The sequence below is a fragment of the Ambystoma mexicanum genome, chromosome 3p (assembly GCF_040938575.1).
Source record: "Ambystoma mexicanum isolate Mex_15411 chromosome 3p, UKY_AmexF1_1, whole genome shotgun sequence".
NCBI classification, from domain to species: Eukaryota; Metazoa; Chordata; class Amphibia; order Caudata; family Ambystomatidae; genus Ambystoma; species Ambystoma mexicanum.
In genome coordinates this window covers 909152848-909171105 of record NC_090925.1, presented here as the reverse complement: position 1 = coordinate 909171105, position 18258 = coordinate 909152848, and the positions used below count along the sequence as shown (strand labels likewise).

At 46.3% G+C, this 18258-nt stretch overlaps 1 protein-coding gene across 1 annotated transcript in view; it reads left to right on the top strand.

Annotated features, from left to right (window-relative positions):
• Positions 1-18258, top strand: part of LOC138581093 (uncharacterized) — a 300534-nt gene that overhangs the window by 64609 nt on the left and 217667 nt on the right. Inside the window, exon 4 of the mRNA XM_069652168.1 lies at positions 16328-16517. Within this exon, the coding sequence (XP_069508269.1) occupies positions 16328-16517 (190 nt within the window). The remainder of the gene's footprint in view (positions 1-16327; positions 16518-18258) is intronic.

Sequence of the window (18258 nt, the reverse complement as noted above, 5' to 3'; positions counted from 1 at the left end):
GGAAATTTGGTCACCCTAGTCAGAATGTCTTTGGATGGCACATGAATTGTCACACGGTGCATCAGTGACACCTGAAGGCCAGTCGTAGTATGGCACGTTATGACAATTGAGGAAGGAGCCCACAGAACGATGTGCAGCAGTGCTACCCTGCGACTAGGCATAGAACTATGATAAATTACATATGGAAGAAGAAGCAAGTGGACAGTGCTAACATACTGACATCTCTAGGTCAGTCGCAGAATGACAACGGATGAGGCCTTCTGTTTGTCCAGATTCTGTGTAGCGTCTACTTCTGTGGGAAGAGGGGATGGACGAATAACCAAACAAAACCTCAGATATGTGAATGGTGAGTAATCAGAGGACTATTCTACGGGATCATACATGCAGCACGCCGGAACGTCTGTCCTTAAGCCATGGCGGCGAAGCAGCAAGAAACACATTTTTTCTGTTACATTTTTCAATCGGAGTGCCCCCAGAGAAACAAAAGTGCGTGTGTGTGAGTGCGTGAGTGCATGCGTGCTTGTGTGTGTAAAAAGCCCTATGTGTTGAACCCAAGGACAGTGACAACATCTCTTTTCCTAACTTCCAAGGTGCTTTTCTTGCAAGATGCGCCTTTCCTTTCGAAGAAGGTCAATTTCAGGAACATTCTGGAAGATTGCACCAATGAGAATTCAGGTCAGGTTCAGGAAGGTAGGCAGTGGCGAGCGGTCAGGAGATCTTACCCGTATTCATTAGGCAGGGTGGGTGAGGCGCCACTTCAACTATGCCCCTTTGCAAACTCTTTTCTTAACAACTTTGCCTGCCTGCGTTAAGTGGCAGGGGTGCACTTTTCTAGGTTATTGTTGCAAAGTGAGACTTTAATGCGGCCAGAGTGCAGCCTCGGCTTCAAATCCATCGGTAAAAGTAAAATGGTATGAAAGATGAATGAGGGAGATAGCTCAATGGGTCGAGCACCTGCTGAAAATACTGGCATGGGGGCTATACTTAAGAGCCACATTCCCCCAATGTGCCCCATTCAGATGTCCATCTTTCAGAAGTCTAGGGCCTCATTACACGGAAGGCGGTGAGCCATGGCGCTATTAGCGCCATGGCTCATGCCGGTAAAATACCGGCACCACCTTGGCAGAAAGGGGATTTACTGCCCCATTCCAAGGTTGGTGGGGCGGTAAATCCCCCTTCCGCCATTGCCCATCCCCATTCCCATTTCTGCCCCATAGGGCTCTATGGGAATGGGGAAGGCGCTAATTACGGCACCGCAATTTTGCGGTGCCGTAATTAGCTCCGAGGTCCCTTAGCGGGTTGGTTTTTAACGCCTGCAAAAAGCAGGTGTTAAAGCACCAACCCGCTAAGGGACCTCGTAGTAAGGCGGTAATGGTTAACGGTCACCGTTACCATTAACGGTGGCCGTTAACCATTACCGCCTTCATTCAATTAGATGGTAATAACATCTGTTATTCTAGCACCAAGAGACCATTCACTTTGTGGTGAGGGCTAAGAAAATGATTGATATTATTAGCATTTCTTTAGAGCCGCTGGGCCATCCCTTGCACATCGACCTATCCAAACTAACTCAGGTGGATAAAGTGACATCTCTGAGCCTTTCCACCGGCTGCAGTGCTGGGAAAGCGGCCCTGTGCCAGCTGGAGACTTTCACTATCAGAACCATCAGTACGAGGTTTTAGGACCCAGCCAGCGAGCACTGAGAGTCAGGGAGGCCCGTGGAGAAGGTGGGAGACTCGCAGACGGGCTGCCGGGTTTGGCATAACAACTGCAGTAAACTCAGGGAACAGAGCCATGATGTGGAAAGTACAGGAAACTGCACGTGCACCTGCGATCAAAGTACGATAGCATAGCATTGTACGTGAGGCCGTTTGGATAGCTCAGTAAGTTGGGCATGGGGAGGGGCGGGGCAGAGGTCCAAATAAAACCGGCTAGCTACTACTGACAGCCATTCCTACCTTTCAGGGTTCATGTTCAAGGACGGTCAGTTTCAGAGCTGAATAAAGTGATTTCATTGGAGTTTATGATCTGTATATCTCGGTACTCAGTGCAAGTCTGTGGGCTGTATTTGCTTGAGTGAAATTACAACTTTAATGTAAGCATTGCCGTATTGTTTCATACTTGAGTCTTTACTCGCGGCCTACGAGACTGACCGCAATGCTCTGCACCGCGCCAGGGGGAGGCGACAGGTGGGGAGAGCACGCAGAAGGTCCCAGTATGCTGCAGCACGCCAACGCTCGCCTCACCTCCACGATTGCTCTGGGGTATGTCAGCCAGCCATACGCGCCCATTCTCAGTGCAGTTTACTTCAGAGTGCAAAGCACATCAAGCGATAAGCGACTCGGAACAGCGACCTACAGGATCATTGATTTTCAACAATTGATGAGTGTTATGTCTGTCTACAGAACCCGTGTGGAGTGCTTTTTGCTAGTAATGCATATCATTTTCCATTTGATTTCTTGAATCCCTATAGATTTTTCACTAGGTAGAGGGCAGAGGAAACTCTCGCCTTACCATACACCTTACTTTATAAACTTGTATAGTTTTTTTTTCATGTAAACACTTTGTTTCAAGTAAATTCCGTTTCTTATTAAGCTATCTTGGGGTCAGTCCATCACAATAAATTAGGGTCTTTTTTTTCAGTGAATGTTAGAGATTTCTCAGAAATGTCCTAATTCCCTCCACCTTAGAGAACCCCAGCAACTTTGCTGGATTTTGAGGACTTGATTTTTTAACCTGGACAGAGTGAGATCCTTTACTGTGATTTTGAACAGTTTCTTTGGTTGTGGAGTCTGCAAACTCCATAGGCATCATCTTTTTACATTGTGTCTCACAGCACCTTCAGTGCAGTGGCACAGGGAAGTCTTTCAGATTTCCCAAAGGTTTAAATACCTTCTCTTGGCTAAACTACTGTTTCCAAGAGCAGTAAAGTGAAATTGACTTTACTTGCTTTTGTAACTTTCTAGACCCCGCACACACTATCTTACAATAGGGTGCTGGAGGGGTTACCTAGTATCCCCTTTGTCTAGCTTCTGATGTAACATTTTTATGTTTTCCTTTACTCACTAAATGGCTTGTGGCAGTGGTTTCATTTTAACTACGGTGGTGTGCATTTACCGCGGGCTGCGTTTGCAGCTGCAGTAAAGCACCCAAGGGTGCCATTTTTGTCGAAAGGGCCCCAGTCTTCTTTTTTCACCATTTCTTTGTGGCAAGGTCCTTGAGATTTACTCTGCGCGCCAAACCACGTTTGGTTCCATTGTTCGCTTTGCCTTTGGCAGGATTCACGAGTGAAGCCTGCCTCTGGCTCCAGGGTGTCTGGGGTAGGCAGGAAGTTAGGGAGGTGGCCAAAACTCCCTGTGCTTAGTCTCCTAGTAGACCCATATGCAATCTGTAACGATTGGCTGGCTGACTGTCCAGCAAAGACAGCCACCCTGCTGTGTGACTGACAGCTGGGCAGGAATGAATGGGAGAGAACTGAATAAAAGGCGAGGCTTTTGGCTTGGAAGGCAGAGTCGACCACTGGACGAAGGAACCGAAGAAGAACTTGAAGAGGATGCCTGCTGCAACTCCTGGACCGTTGCTTTGCCCGGTGAAGCCCTGCTGCTGTGCTGAAACTCCAAATTTGTATCCACAGAGAAGCCCCTGCAAGGACGACTTCTCCCCTTGAGTTAGTGGGACCAATCAACTCCAAAGTAAGCCACCTGGAAATGCTCTCAGAGCTGGTTGCATTTCCACAGAGTTGCTGCTGGAAACCGAAACGCCAGGGAGAGGAACACCAGATTGTGTGTGTTGCTTTTAAGTTGGCCAAGAGCTCCAGGAAGATCCGCCAGACTCCCAGGAAGCAGCACTGACCGAGCCTGAACCCCCTCAACAGAGTGCGCGACCCCAGAAGCAAGGAAAGTCCATCTCGACAGCCAGAAACTGCTGAGTTTCTATTTGCTGTAGTCCAGAGGAGCTGAAACGCCGAAGTACCACTTGTTTGACAGATCGCAGGTTGCGAGCGTTGACCATCCCAATGCAGAGCAGGAGTCCCCAGAAGTCCTCCCTCTTGTCCCCACGACTGAGGCCCAGGAACAGTGAGATCTGCCGAGCTGCACAGGAACAGAAGTCATCTGCTGCACTTTTTCTTCAATGCAAAGGTACTGTAAAGTCTGAGAGAACTTACCTCTCATTGTAGAGTTGGTTGCATCTTCTTCTACTCACAAGTCTAAACAGCTTGTGGCCCTACATTTGATTCTTCTTTTCTTCAAAGACTTCTAAAACATTGTGCAAAGACTTTTCTACTTACCTACCAGAAGTGCTTCATCCCACATAAGACTTTAGCCCATTGACTTTGGCTTAGCCTGTTATACTGAATGACTCTGCTGAGGGGATCCAAAAGTATTTGCCTGCTTGAGAATATTTGTGGTCTCTTGTTTGTTTTCATAACCTTTTCCTTACAGTCATATATTGAATCGGAAAAACTGCAGGGCCTCAGAGCCTAATGGTCTGTCTGCATCCATTCTGAAGGGTGACAGCGTTCTTTGGGCTAATCTCTTATGTGCCCAATTTCAAAAGATCTGTAGGGAATGTTTGATCCATGGGTCTTGGAAAAAATCGATATTGGCACCAGTTTTTAAATCAGGAGATATACTATTCCCAGAGAATTATCGCTTATTGTCTCTCCTTGACATAACTGGTAAAGTCTTTTCAATATTTATACTGGAACACTTACAGTCCTGGGTTACTGACAATAACATATTGCATCCTTTCCAAACGTTATTAGATATCATAATTGCCCAGGTTAAAGGGCAACTATACCCTTCCGTGTATTTCTCATTTGTCGATTTAAGGTTGGCATTCAACCAGGTAAATCGTAACACCCTTTCGAGAAAACTAAGACTCAGAGGGGTGGGTTGTCATAGTTGGTAACTCAAGATTATTGTGGTGCTGCACTCCGAGACTACCGCCCAGATACGCTTGGGCAAGCATGGGAGTTTGTCGAAGCTTTAAGGAAGGCATGGTATCAAAGTAAAGATGGGCACAAGTGATCACAGTTTAAGGGTGTTTATTAAACTGTACAATGGGTGAGATAAATGCCTAATCTAAATTTAAGATGGTAGCAAGCTACCACCATCAAATAATAATAATACAGTCTTAGTGGTGTCTTAGTAAGATATAAAGGGCCCATACTAAAAACCTATTGCCAATCCTTACCGCAATACTACAAAATAGTGTAGGATAATGTTTACAAGAAAAGAAAGTAGTGTTCTCAAAATAAGTCAGGATGGTATAGCTGGCGTCTCCCCTCCCCACATTTTTATCATGGGACAAGGCAGGTCTCTTGAGCACAGCACACTCCTGGGCTTCACCAGCACTAGCTTACAGTTTGTTTCCAAAATATCAGGGCCTTCTGTGGCCAACTCTTTCACACAGTCTCTTGTCTCAGAGGGCCAGAGGTGCCATTAAAAAAAAAAATAATAATAAAGTTCCTTTCAATAATCTTCACGTCGGGTGATTTCTCTTCATGCTTGGATCTCCCTCAACCGGACTTTGATCCTTCTTGCAACGTGGGCCTCCCTCAGTCGGGTTCACTACACCCTTTCATTCAAAATATCAGCAACTTGTAACATTCAAGAGTCTCAATGTCCTTTTAAACAACCATTTACTGTGGACATACCTCAGCCAGGTTCCCACTTGTCGACACAATGTTCACGGGTGTATCATGGTTCACCCCGATTCGCCAGCATCCCTCAGCCAGGTTCACATTTGCCAAATACACAGTTCACTTTATTTATCTATTTATTTAGTTCCAAAAGAATAACACATAACATCAGTCTAATACATCAATCTAAAACTGCTAATAAAATGGCATCATAATAAAAGCTTCTCATAAAACACCACATTAAACACATAATGGCCTAGCAGAACATAATCAATGGAGCACAACTTTCATCTACAATGTATGCATATCCATGTACAGTGACCTAATGACACTTAACAGCCTCCTGGGCAATAACACTCTTGTGTTGACTAACGAGGAAGGGAGGAACATCAGTTAACATCTACCAGTCCAACCCCATTAGGGCTGAGATACTTACCCGGGCATGATGGGCAACAAATTATCTGAAAACTGATATAATATCAAATTAATACAACTATTAAGAATACTTAGTATTAACATACTCATAGCTCCAATTACTTAATACCTACAATAAATGCATATTTTAAAACCTATTAAACCTTAAAAACTAACATGTAAAAATGCATTCATAGCATACACCTTTGTCGTGCCAATTATCTATTATTTGACACACTGTGTCAGACTTTCGACGGTACGAGGGGTTTTGCTTGACCCTCGTAGGAGCACTTTGACACCTCACGCCGGTCTCCCCCAAGGCCTCTTGGTTCTTGTAGTTGCAACAAAAGGTTCCAGCCAGAGTCATTCGAATGAGCGCTCACATGGCGTAGGACCACTCTGTATCTGGACCTTTACTGGGTTTTCTTTAAAGTTCAATACACAAGTTCTTTGTTCATACAATATTGCTGCTTGCAACATTGGACCCATCACAGTTTGGTTTATTATCGGTTCCCTCCAACTCACCAGCTGTGCTGAACTCAGCGTTTCTTGCCTCTGGAGTCAAAAACGGTACCATGGTGCAATCGATTCACCCCGCCTTGGTTATCGGTGCGGGAGAGCCCTGTGTCACACCAGGCGCCAGCTGTATTTCCCGGTCTTATAATTCAATTCTCGGAGGCTTCGAGGTTCTGTGTTGAAAAGGGCAAGGGTAATTCCCTCGTTGTCGTCCTTTCCGGTCTCACCGCCTTTCTTCTCCGTTTGAACTGCCATCCTGGAATTGCTGCTTCTTTGTGCGTTTGGCCTTGCTCAAAGTGTGCACTTGTGCTCTGCCTTTTATCCCTGTGGGGAAAGGAAAGGGCAGTCAGGTGTGTGTAATTATCGGCTATTGCCTAACTCTGCTTGACCCTCCCTTGTGTTGGGACATGTCAGGTAAATGGCTCTGGTGTTAGTCCGTTGTCTGTCACGGTGTAAGAAAGTGGTTGTGTTGTAAAAGTGTGGGGGGGTAGAGTTTTCAAGTATCCTACGGGGTAGGATGGGGAAAAAGTGTTATAAGGAAGGGGTACCGTGTCTCACCATTCGGTGCCCCACTTCAACTCCCCGAAGACCCCTAACCCCGTGATCCTCTCCCACTGGTCCACCCCCAATAGCGATGGCCGTGTTCTGGCCACCCGATGACAGATCTCCAGGGATTAGCGAGTGAGACACCTTCAGTTTTCTCACAAAGCCCATGAGAATCAATAAGGGTGTAAAGCAGGGTGCATGTTAGCGCCCTTGCTTTTTTTAACATCTTTATCTCTGATTTATTGTCCAGGCTGATGAAAAGTGCACAGTGTCCCCCGAAAATTGGGAATACTGTCCTTGTCGCTATGCTCTATGCAGACGAATTAGTGGTTTTTGACCAGCTGCTGACAGGTATGAAATCATCAATTAACGAGCTGGGTTTGTCAGTAAACTTAAATAAAACTGAAACTATGTTTGTCACTGCTAAGAAAGTAAATATATATCTATTGAACCCTAGTCTGGGAAGTATTGACTACACTGACTCCTACAAATACTTGTTCTCTTTATATAAACAGTGGTTCTGTCCAACGATTTTATATGGTTTAGCGGCCTTCGCTCTAAAGAATAAAAAATGGCTGGATGTGGTTGAAGGGTTATTTTGGTGAAAACTACTGGGCCTACCAAGCTCAGCTTCTGTTGAGTATGTACGTTTGGAGCTGGGCCTGGTCTGCTTAAGAGCTCTGTTGTTAAAACGAAGAGGTGTCATATTTTTGAAGGCACATTTGTCTCCTCTATGCCAATTATTGGTGGGTGCTGTAGCTTGGATTTGTGAGCTTATTTAAGGAGACGTGTACCATGATGAATTGGGAACCAAACTTTGAACGGTGCAATGAGTTTCAAGTACTTAAGGATGCTTCTACCCAAAGATTAGTGAAGTGGGATTGGTCACAGAATTATGACCACCTCTCACAGTTACACAGATATTCACAGGTGTGCCATGTGACACATAGATATTTGAAACTGCAGCGTTATTACTTTGGCCAGCCCCAAACGCCCGCAAGTTCCGACTCCTGATGCGCACAAATCAGCTTCCTGTGCGCTCGGTGTTGGAGTCAAACGGAATTTACCACACTAAGCGAGGCATTGTAGAATCTGTAAGATCCCGGAAAACCGTGGAACTGCTAAACATCTGCTAACAGAATGCCATTGCCTAGGGTCGCTCTATATGACTACCCATGGCAACCTTGTGTATGATTATGAGGCTATTAAATTGAGCACATTTTGGGCCTACTGCCAGGGATGTCATTTGGGGGTCACCAGTGGTCGCAACTGTGACACCTGAGGTTTCTCTTGCTAGCCCTGTGGTCTCCCTTGCTATCCTTAAAAAAAAGTTTGAAACCCATTTTTTTCTTTTTTTTTCTCCTGGGCTGTGGCCAGTGCCATGTGGCTCTTTGTTTTTGGAGTGACTGGACTTTATGTTGAGGCCTCTTAAAAAATACAGGGTGTTCCACAAGTGTAACACTTTGAACAGTGACCCTAAATAAGAAAGAATAGGAATAACAAATAATTTCTCTTTCTGAAATTCTATACAATAATTGCTAGACTCATTAAAGGGCTGAAAGGTCATGTTCCATCACTTCCCGTAATGACACTTCGGAATGGGGTCAAATGACATCACTTTCTGTGATGTCATCAGAGGTCAAGGGTCATGTGATGTCACTTCCATACCCCTGGCATTTTGGTGAAATGACGTCCCTGCCTACTGCTCCAATACGGAGTCAAGTGTAAAGAACTTGGCACCTTATATGGTATGGAAAGTAGTACAGGGCCGTCTCTTAGGTAATTGAAAGAAGTTGACATGAATTAAACTATGTTTTAAATTATAATTAAATGTCTATTTAAGGTTTATACGGTATTGGTTGTTTTAAAGATGTTGTTGTATAATAACATTTATGTGGACATTTATTGTGATTGATCTTTCCTACATGTGAATATGAAAATGAAATTGTAAAAGTTTGAAAGAACTAAATACAATAAATACATAAAAAAAAAAAATCGATGAAGGGTGATTGGGAACAAACAAAATGTTGTACATAGGGAATGGGCTATAAAATAAGGCTGTATTTTCAATTGTTATATACTAATTATTCATGTGATAAAACCAATGTCAGGGGTAGAAGATGTATACCTATCAAAATATGAATGAATTAATCTTTTATTGATTGATTGAAATGTGAAGTTAATGTATTAATGATCCACTCAAAGAGAAAGGATTGAACAAAGTATAAATTAGGGATGTTGATTATGCTTAAACGTTGATTTATTTTCTGACTTCTTATGAAAAATACATCAAGTAATTTTTAAAACTCGCTTAATATCGGAGACCAGTCGATAAGCGCGGAACCTGGATTCAAACCTTTTTTGCACTGCGTTGTCTTGCTTCCGAGACAAACCCATTGCCCGTGAGCTATCCTCCTATATTTTTTCTTATTATTTAAGCTTCGAGGGATTAAATGAGCCTTGTATTTCTTTTTTATCTGCTTAAAAAACAGCCCTGTCATATGAGCTGCCATAAGACCATATTAAAAACATTTTTTTTTAAAAGGATTCAGTTGCAGGGGGACTTGTACATGTCCTTCTGGCCACAAAAAAAGAGGTCACAGGTCCTAAAAATCAAAGGGAAAAAAGCAAAAAGTTTTTAGTGGTTCACAAAAAGAGACAGCAGAACCCTCCCCCCTCCAAATGGAATTATGTCCTAACATAATGTATCCTGCAAAATTAAGTCGTAGTTGTAAGGAACTCATGGTGGCAACATTAAAGACAGACACAAGTGATCAGAGTTCAAGGGTGTTTATTTAATTTTTTATAGTGGGTGAGATAAACGCCTAATCAAAACTTAAATCTAAGATGGGAGCAAGTTACCACAATCAAATAATAATAAGGCAGTCCTATTGGCGTCTTGTCAAATAAAAAGGGCCTATACTAAAAAATAACTATTGCCAATCCTTACCACTACGTTTACAATAAGAGTGTGGGATTATGTTCACCAGAAAAGAAAGAAGTGGTCACAAAAATGATAAGTCATGATGGTATAGCTGGGTCTACCTTCCCCACTTTTTAGACACGGGACAAGGCGGAACTTCGGAGCACAGCACACTCTTGGGCCTCGCCAGCACGAGGTTACAGTTCCATTCAACGATACGAGGGCCTTCAGTGGCCAAGTCTCTTTTCTACAAAGTCTCTTGCCTTAGAAGGCCTGCTGCACCAAAACAACAAACAAACAAAGTTCCTTAGATAATCTTGCACCTTGGGTGGTTGCTCTTTACCCCTTGGATCTCCCTTAGTCATGCTCGGATCCTTTCTGCAACTTGAACCTCCCTCGGTCGGGTTCACCCTGGCCTTGCACTGTTCACATGTCTTTTTAAACAACTTCCCACCGCGGACAACCGGATTGCTCTTGTCAACACAATGTTCATGGGTGTATTACTCTTCACCCCAACTCGTAGGGATCCCTCCGCCGGATTCACAATTGCCAATTTCACAGTTCACTTTAGTTTTAACACCATGCAGGATTCACTCTTCTTAGCTTTCCCCTTGGCATCCCTTCGTTGGGTTCAGATAGCCACCTTTAACAGAGTTCATGCTTTTACTTACACTCTTGACAGAAAGCGGGGGTTCCGTTTCCCTAGCTTTCTTCTGGCAACGGGTCAGAGACTTTCGATAATACAAGGGATTTGACATGACCCTTGTAGGGCCACTCTGACGCCTCATGCCACCCTCTCCTAGGGCCTTCTGGTTCTTGCAGTTTGAAAACAGTGTCCCGGTCAGTGTCTTTCAAATGATCACCCATGTGGCGCAGAAACCCTCTGCACCTAGACCTTAACTTGGCTTACTTTAAAGTTCATAAACACACAGGTTCTTTGTTCAACAGTTCCTTGTGTTCATACTATGTTGCCGATTGCAACCTTGGGCTTCAACGCGGTTCGGTTCATTATCAGCTTTATCTGACTCACCGGCTGTGTGGAACCCATTGGCTTGTCTCGTCTCTGGAGTCAAGGGTCGGTGATACAGTAGCCAGCGTGTCTCCCTGCCTGGGTTATCAATGCGGGAGGTCCCCGTGCACCGTTTACATCTGCTACTCCACACGTCAGCTGCAAATCCCGGATTTATGTTTCTTCTTTCGGAGGCTTTGCGGGTCTGGGTAAAAAGGGCAAGGGCATCTCCGTCCTCGTCATCCTCTTCGATGCCCACCGTCATTCATCTCCTTTTGAACTGCCTTCCTGGATTAGCTGCTTCCTCATGCGGTTGGCCTTGCTCAAAGTGTGCTCTGCCTTTTATCCCTGTGGGGAAGGTAAAGGGCCGTCCGTTGTGCATGGTTATTGTCAATTGCCTGACTCTGCCTGACCCGTGTGTTGGGACATGTCAGGTAAACGACCCTGGTGTTAGTTCATTTTCTGTTACGTTTTAAGAACATTTTTGTGTCGGAAAAGGGGTGGGGGGGCAGATCTTATCCTACCGGGTAGTTTGGGGGAAAAGGTGTTAGAAGGCAGCGGGTACCGCCTCTCAACTATCGGTGTCCCACTTCCAATCCCCGAAGACCCCTCATCCAGGTGATCCTCCCCCCACTGATCCACCCCCAGGAACTGGATCCAATAGCGATGGCCATGTCCTTGACACCTGGATGACAGATCCCCGTGGACCAGCGGGTGAGACGCCTTCAGGTTTCTCACATAGTACACAGTGGCTTAGCATTTCTGTTTACACAGTTTTAGGCAGCAACAGTGCCTTTTGCTGAGTTGATCCCCTACATTTTAAATGGATGAGAACGCAGCATGTTTTGGACACGGTGCAGTATTTTGAAGCCCCTGATTCGATGCCCAACACCTCTTTGCTCCATTTATCTGATGGAATGCAAAGTGGGCTGAGGTTTTAGTATGATTAGCTTTGTGACATGTACGCCCCTCAAATCCTCTGCCCTTACCTGTGCCTTGTGAGGTAGGGAGTAAAGATGGTGCAGTGTACATGGCATTATTGTCTTATGGCGGAGGGCGCTAATGAGGCGATACAACCAGAGGTGCACATCCCATAACCAGTGCAAGTAGGCCCACCACCGAGAATTATATCACCATCAGCACCCGCAAGTAACCACAAGCGGGTGCTAAAGGCGAAGTAAAAATAAAAGCATACCTTTCTTCTGTCTTGTGATACCGCATCTGGAACAGGAGTCTGTTATCACTGTGGATTATGAATCAACATTGAAAACAGACTCCTGTTCCAGTTTTGTGGTTTCCAGCTTGTGGTTACTCGTGGGTGCTAAAGGCAGTATGGGAGAGTAGGGGGCAAAGCAAGGGAGGCATAGGGCAAGGGGCATGCAGCAGTTGGGGTACTCAGAACGTGGGTTTTTACCAGAAAATACAGCCCATGTCCGAGCTAGCGACCGCACCCAGGGAGCTAATTTTAAAAATGTCTTTCTTAGGTGATGTTTAGAGTAAAACATGTGACTGTCAAAGTGCTAAATGTTGCTAATTTTAGCTTGTATGTGTTTATTTTTTGTATTGCTTGCCAGGCTGTATATCTGTATATTGCCCTCCAAGCCCCACCCCTCCCCCACTGCTGCTGGACCCCGCCAGGGTGGAAGCCCGCGGGGTTGAAAGGGCGCAGGTGTTTTTTCTGCGAATTGGAAGTCCCTGGAGTCTGCCCTTGCTGTTCGTCCTCCAAGCCCCCCCCGTATATTACTGCTGCTGGACCCCGCCAGGATGGAAGCCCGCGGGGGTGAAAGGGTAGGGGTGTTTGCTACCGCCTGGGTGTTTGCGCCCCGCAGGGATGGATTTCCAACAGGCGCATGAGGTCTGTGCCCGCAGAAGAACCCCCATGAGGTGAGCTTTATCTTCTGGGCTTTGAACTTTCTGGATTTCTCTCCCATCAATGGAAATAGCTGATGTTATGGAAGGAGGGGCCCTCTCTTCCCCCTTTTCGCCCCTCTTTCTCATCAAATCTTCCCTCTTCTTGAACTCACAAGGACCTATAGTCCCCCAGGCGCATCGGAAACCTATTATGGGCCGAAGAAGGAAGGGGGGCCTGTCACTGAAAATCGCGGCGGACACGCAGGTCATGCAGGTTGGTGATACGCAGGGGAATGGAGGTACAAAAGGGGTCAGAGTACCCCAACTGTCTATGGACACCGTCTGTAATCATGAGGGGGACCTGGGGGAAACTCTATCTGTACTATCCTGCACCCACAGCCCTCAGGTGGCAGCCCCATCTCAACCCCCAGGGGCTTCCTGGCTAACTGATCAGAACTCTCCTCTTGCCCCTGGACTGGCCAGTCTTCTCCTGGATGCAACTTTACCTACTGCTGACCTGTTTACTGATTTGTTAACCCCCGGGGGCGAGGGCTTTGACAGTGTGGCCACTGCTGTTTTCCTGGCTACTCTGGCCATTGGTTGCGAAAAGATCTCCAGGGGCATTGTGAATGTGCCTGGCGGGTGTATTTCTTCAGCTCCATCTCTGGTCACCGTCCACGCCCTCCCCTCCTTTGCCCCAAACCCTGCTTCCTCAGTCCGACAACAGTCATTGGTACTCTCGGAAGTCCGCCCCCCCTTCCCCTGTGACCATGGCTGCTGACATAGGGGACCCAGGCTGTGAGGGAGTGGGGGAAAGGAAAGCTGGCTAGCCCCCCTTCAAGTTCCTGGAGTGAGTTCATGCCAGATGGTCCCTCAGGGGCTAGCTCTTTCCTACGCCTTAGCCCCCTTAGGGTTCCTAAACCCCACACAAAGGGAGATACTCACCTGCCGCCCTACCCTCCACTGTATCAGCCAACTTGCTTTTGTCAAGATTTGTGTTCTGAGTTGGTTGTGATTAAAAATCTGCTACTGACCCTGATTAAGGGGATGTTGGGGGGCTAGAGGGGTGGTAGGAGGGGGCTCGTTGGGGGACGGGTCTGAGGGGCCAAATTCAGCCAGTGCCATAGGGCCAAATCCTTCTGCCCCTGTCCCCCCTGTCCCCAGCTTTTGATTTCCCCACCCACGAAGAGCCGCACAGCAGTGGTTCAACACCCAATGTGACTCCCACGGAGGGAGCCCACAGGGGGCCCAGCCATGGGGGGGTGTCTCTACCACTGCGGAACCCTGTTGTGATTGTTGGAGAGAAGCTGGACCCCCACCAGGGCTGTGGGGCCCAGCAGCTATACCCTCACCAGCTATGGGAGACCCCAACACCTCCCATATGGCCCACAGACATGCAACAGAGACCCCAGCAGGCAGCCACATGTTCCAAACTGCGTTTATTTCTAGGCAGCAAAAAAGAAAAGAAACACGCAGAGCGTCGTGCACATCGAGAGTTCAGGCGCCGTCTCCCCCGGGGCTGGCTTGCAAGCCAGCTTTGTAATCACACTGCAGGCTGACCTCACAGAATTGGATCAGCTCCCAGAAATCTCCTCCTGCTATTGGCTGCTGAGTAATAGGTTGCCTATGTAGCCCTTATAGAGAGCCTGATAATTGGACATTAGAGTTTTGTGTCAGTGGGTTGGTTTAGCTGTGCCACCCACCATTACCTAACTCTGAAATTGTTGCAGTATGAATCTGTTCCCATAAGTTTTTAGCTGAAACAGTTTTTTTCGCCCCTGGGCTCTGTGTTCATTGGCTAGGGCTGAGCCATTCTTGTTAAAATTATGTTTCAAATGGTGTGCGAGCCTTTGCGAAAATGTCTTTTGTTCCCAGAAAGAAAAGAAAAAAAACACACTGTGCTTTGGTGCTTTGCCGTGGCTTAGTCGCATTCGTGGAGAATTAAAAAATTCTGCAGAAAGCAATCTTATCTGACTGCGCGACCTTGGCTGCTCGTGGGTTTGCGAGGAGTATTGGTGAAGGCATCTGCAGCTAGTGTTCAGTGAGAGAAATGAACTTGGCTGTAATTTTCCTGAAACATGGCTTTACACTGTGCAATTAGACCATGTTAATTCATATAGGTATTTGCAAGCCATTAAACAGGGATTCTTGTGTTTGTAGATTCTGATATTGCTGCATTGATTCTAATGTAGCATGGAAGTTGCACTGTTGGTGAAGTGGGTGTCTTTCAGCATATTTGTCACCCATGGGTGCGCTGGGGCCTGGTTCAAATGATAAGTGCGCTCCTTGTTCTTCCTGCTGTTCTTCTGTATATGCGCCTGGGGTGAGGGGGCAGGGGTTTGATCTCGATTTTCCCTCTTCGTGATGTTTGAGGGCAGAGCACATTCAGTGAGGCGGGCGGCCAATGCATTAACCCCCGGCCACGGGAGGTCTTTGTCTAGGCATCATCTATCTGAAGGACGTGGTAGTAATACTGTGTTCCTCCATGGAGTTCCAAAACGTTCCCCTGTTTTATTCTTCTGAATAAATGCCTTCACTGGATGCGGGATGTGGGGGACTGCGGGTTTGTGTCCAGGGATTCGCTGCTAAAATGCACCAGGCTTTCCTAATGTCTAACTGGTACTAAGGTACTAAGGGACGCTTATGTGGTCAGGAATGTTATGGAAAAATGCAACCGTCATGGGCGGACGAGACAAAGTGGGATTACAGTCAGTTCCTCCCTCGATACTGGACACCTGTTCCCTTTGTGCGATGGGCGACATCATTGGTAATCAACCCCTCTCGGGGCAAATCGTATCCCGTTGGGCCCAAGGCGCCTTGGACGCTGTAGGACGCTATAAGAGACATAGGGGAGGTGGTTGTTGACCATGGGTCAAAAGCTTTGTTTGGTGGCATTTTTTTCTGTTCTGATGGCTATGTTGTAATTTTGCACAAGAAATTTATTTTTAGGCTGTACTTTGATGGCCTTTTTGGCCGAATAAAGTTGTAAAGTGAAGTATATCTCATGCCTTGAGTGCACGCCACTGACATCGGGCCAGCTTGCATATCACAAATTCAAATCCCAGCAGGGGTTCCCTCTAAGATTGATAAATCAAGTAGCTTTAAATTGGTATTATTATTATCTTGAAATCCCAATAAACGAATATATTAAAAAAAGACATCCAAAGAAAGGATAAGCTGAACCATGAATAGTAAATGTCGCGGTCAGTGTCGTTGGTGGAGAGGAATTACTTTTACATTCTAGAGCTTTAGATAACAGTATATATTGATACATCTACTCTTTCATTCTCATAATTGTATTGGTTAACAATCATACCTGACACAATGCGTATCTGAACACAATGCGTACAATGGTAAGATGTTCCTTGTAAAAGTATTGTTTTATTTTGCTGCTGCCTGATGAATCCCTTTTTCCTCTCCTCAGATGCCAGTGGCTTGGTGAAGACCTGGCACCTCTCCACACAGTCCTGTCTGCGAACTATCTCTGAGGACCGACAGACCCTAACTGCCACATTTAATTCTTCAGGGACTCGCCTCCTGACTGCAGGCTCAAACAATGATATCTATGTGTACGACACCGAGAGTAAGAAAAAGATCAACACCTGCTTGCCTAGGTGAGAAGCTTATAACCCTGCCTAGGAGCTCATAAACTAGATAATGGATTCTTAACCCAGGGAAGGATCGCCAACACTGGCAAGGAGCATAGACCTTTGAAGAGCGTATTGTTGGGAGAGGGGCTCATAGTTGTTTAGGAGGTCATAGCCAAGATGAGAAGCTGCTAGCCTGGGCTAGAAGCTCTTAGCCTGGTTGAAGAGCCTGTAGCATATGGAAGTCTCCTTTTTGTGGAAATATACTTTTCTGGGGCATTTGATGCAAGTAAATGCAGGGGTAATTACAGCATAATATAATTACTGCTTTACTTCTGAATTTGATTGGATACTAGTCATGGTTCAAGAGTGACGCTTGCTTGTTTCATCAAGAGAGTTGCGGTGGCCCATACACACAAAGGGCTTGGGAAATCAATACAAATAACTTGTTGGGGTTGAGATGGATGATCAGCTACAGTAGTAAGCCAAGCACTTTTGGGGCTGAAAGGGTTGTGAAGGCATCATCCACATCTGAGCCAAGATGGGTGATTTCTGGTCTCCTGTGCATAAGCAAGTTCTGAGTTTTGGATGTCACCCGTTTTTAGTGTGGTACTTCTAGTTCAAGCACCTTCTTTGCTATTTCCTCTTGACCAGTCCCCAAAAATAGATAAAACATTCAATTAAACCAAATCCATTTGTATGCACCACTGTTTTGTAACCTAATGTAATTAATTCCTTTTCATTACTTATTTACCAATGTAATTGTGTTGACACTTTTCCTAAAATCATCATGTCATCATTAATGTCTACCTAAATGGCACTGTCATGGTCCAAGGCCCTCAGGCCAATCTCCTCCTCTTTGATAGGCACTTCCCTCGCCTCATCAATTTCCCCTCATCTCCTGCTGTCCCCTTCTCTTCCCCCTTGGCTACCTTGCCCTCTCTCTCCTCCTCCTCCTCCTCTGCCCCTCCTAGTGCTCTTTCTCCTCCGCAGGGCGTACCTCTGCTCTGTACCCCTCCCCGGAAGGTCTTTAAGGCTGGCAACCTTCTTCATATTGCCACTCTCAACTCTCGCTCTGCCGTCAAACACTCCTCTGACATTTGCCACCTCCTTGAAGAACTAGACCTTGATGTTCTTGGTTTTACTGAGACATGGTTCGCGGCCAGCTCTGTCACGAGCTTTGACACTCTCCTACCGGATGGCTACAAGATCCTGTCAGCACCTAGATCCTCCAGGTCCGGTGAGGGGGTAGCCCTGATCTTTCCTGAGTGGATTCCTGCCTCTATCATTCCCACTCAGACCTACTCCTCTTTTGAATGCCTTGTCTGTAGGCTTTCTCTCTCGCCTACCCATTCTCTTACTGTGGTTACCATCTACCGGCCTCCTGGTCAAATCACCTCATTTCTCTCTGAGTGGGCAGACCTCTCCTCCTGCCTCCTGGCCTCTACCACTCACCTCCTCCTCCTCGGTGACCTAAATATACATTTAGACTCTCCTTGCTCCTCCTCTGTACTCTTCCGTGACCTCTGCGACTCCCTCTCCCTGTCCATCCTCCCCTCTGGCCCGACTCACTCTGCAGGGCACACACTCGATGTCTTGATCTCCTCTGACCTCCCCCTTTCCATCCTTCTGACCACTCCTCTCTCCTGGAGCGATCACTCCCTCCTCTCATCTCATCTCTCCCACTCTTCCCCCCCCAAGCCAAGCCTACCCCAACACTGCTACCTCCTTCTCGGACATCCGACCCATGAAGCGTGTGTCAGTTGAG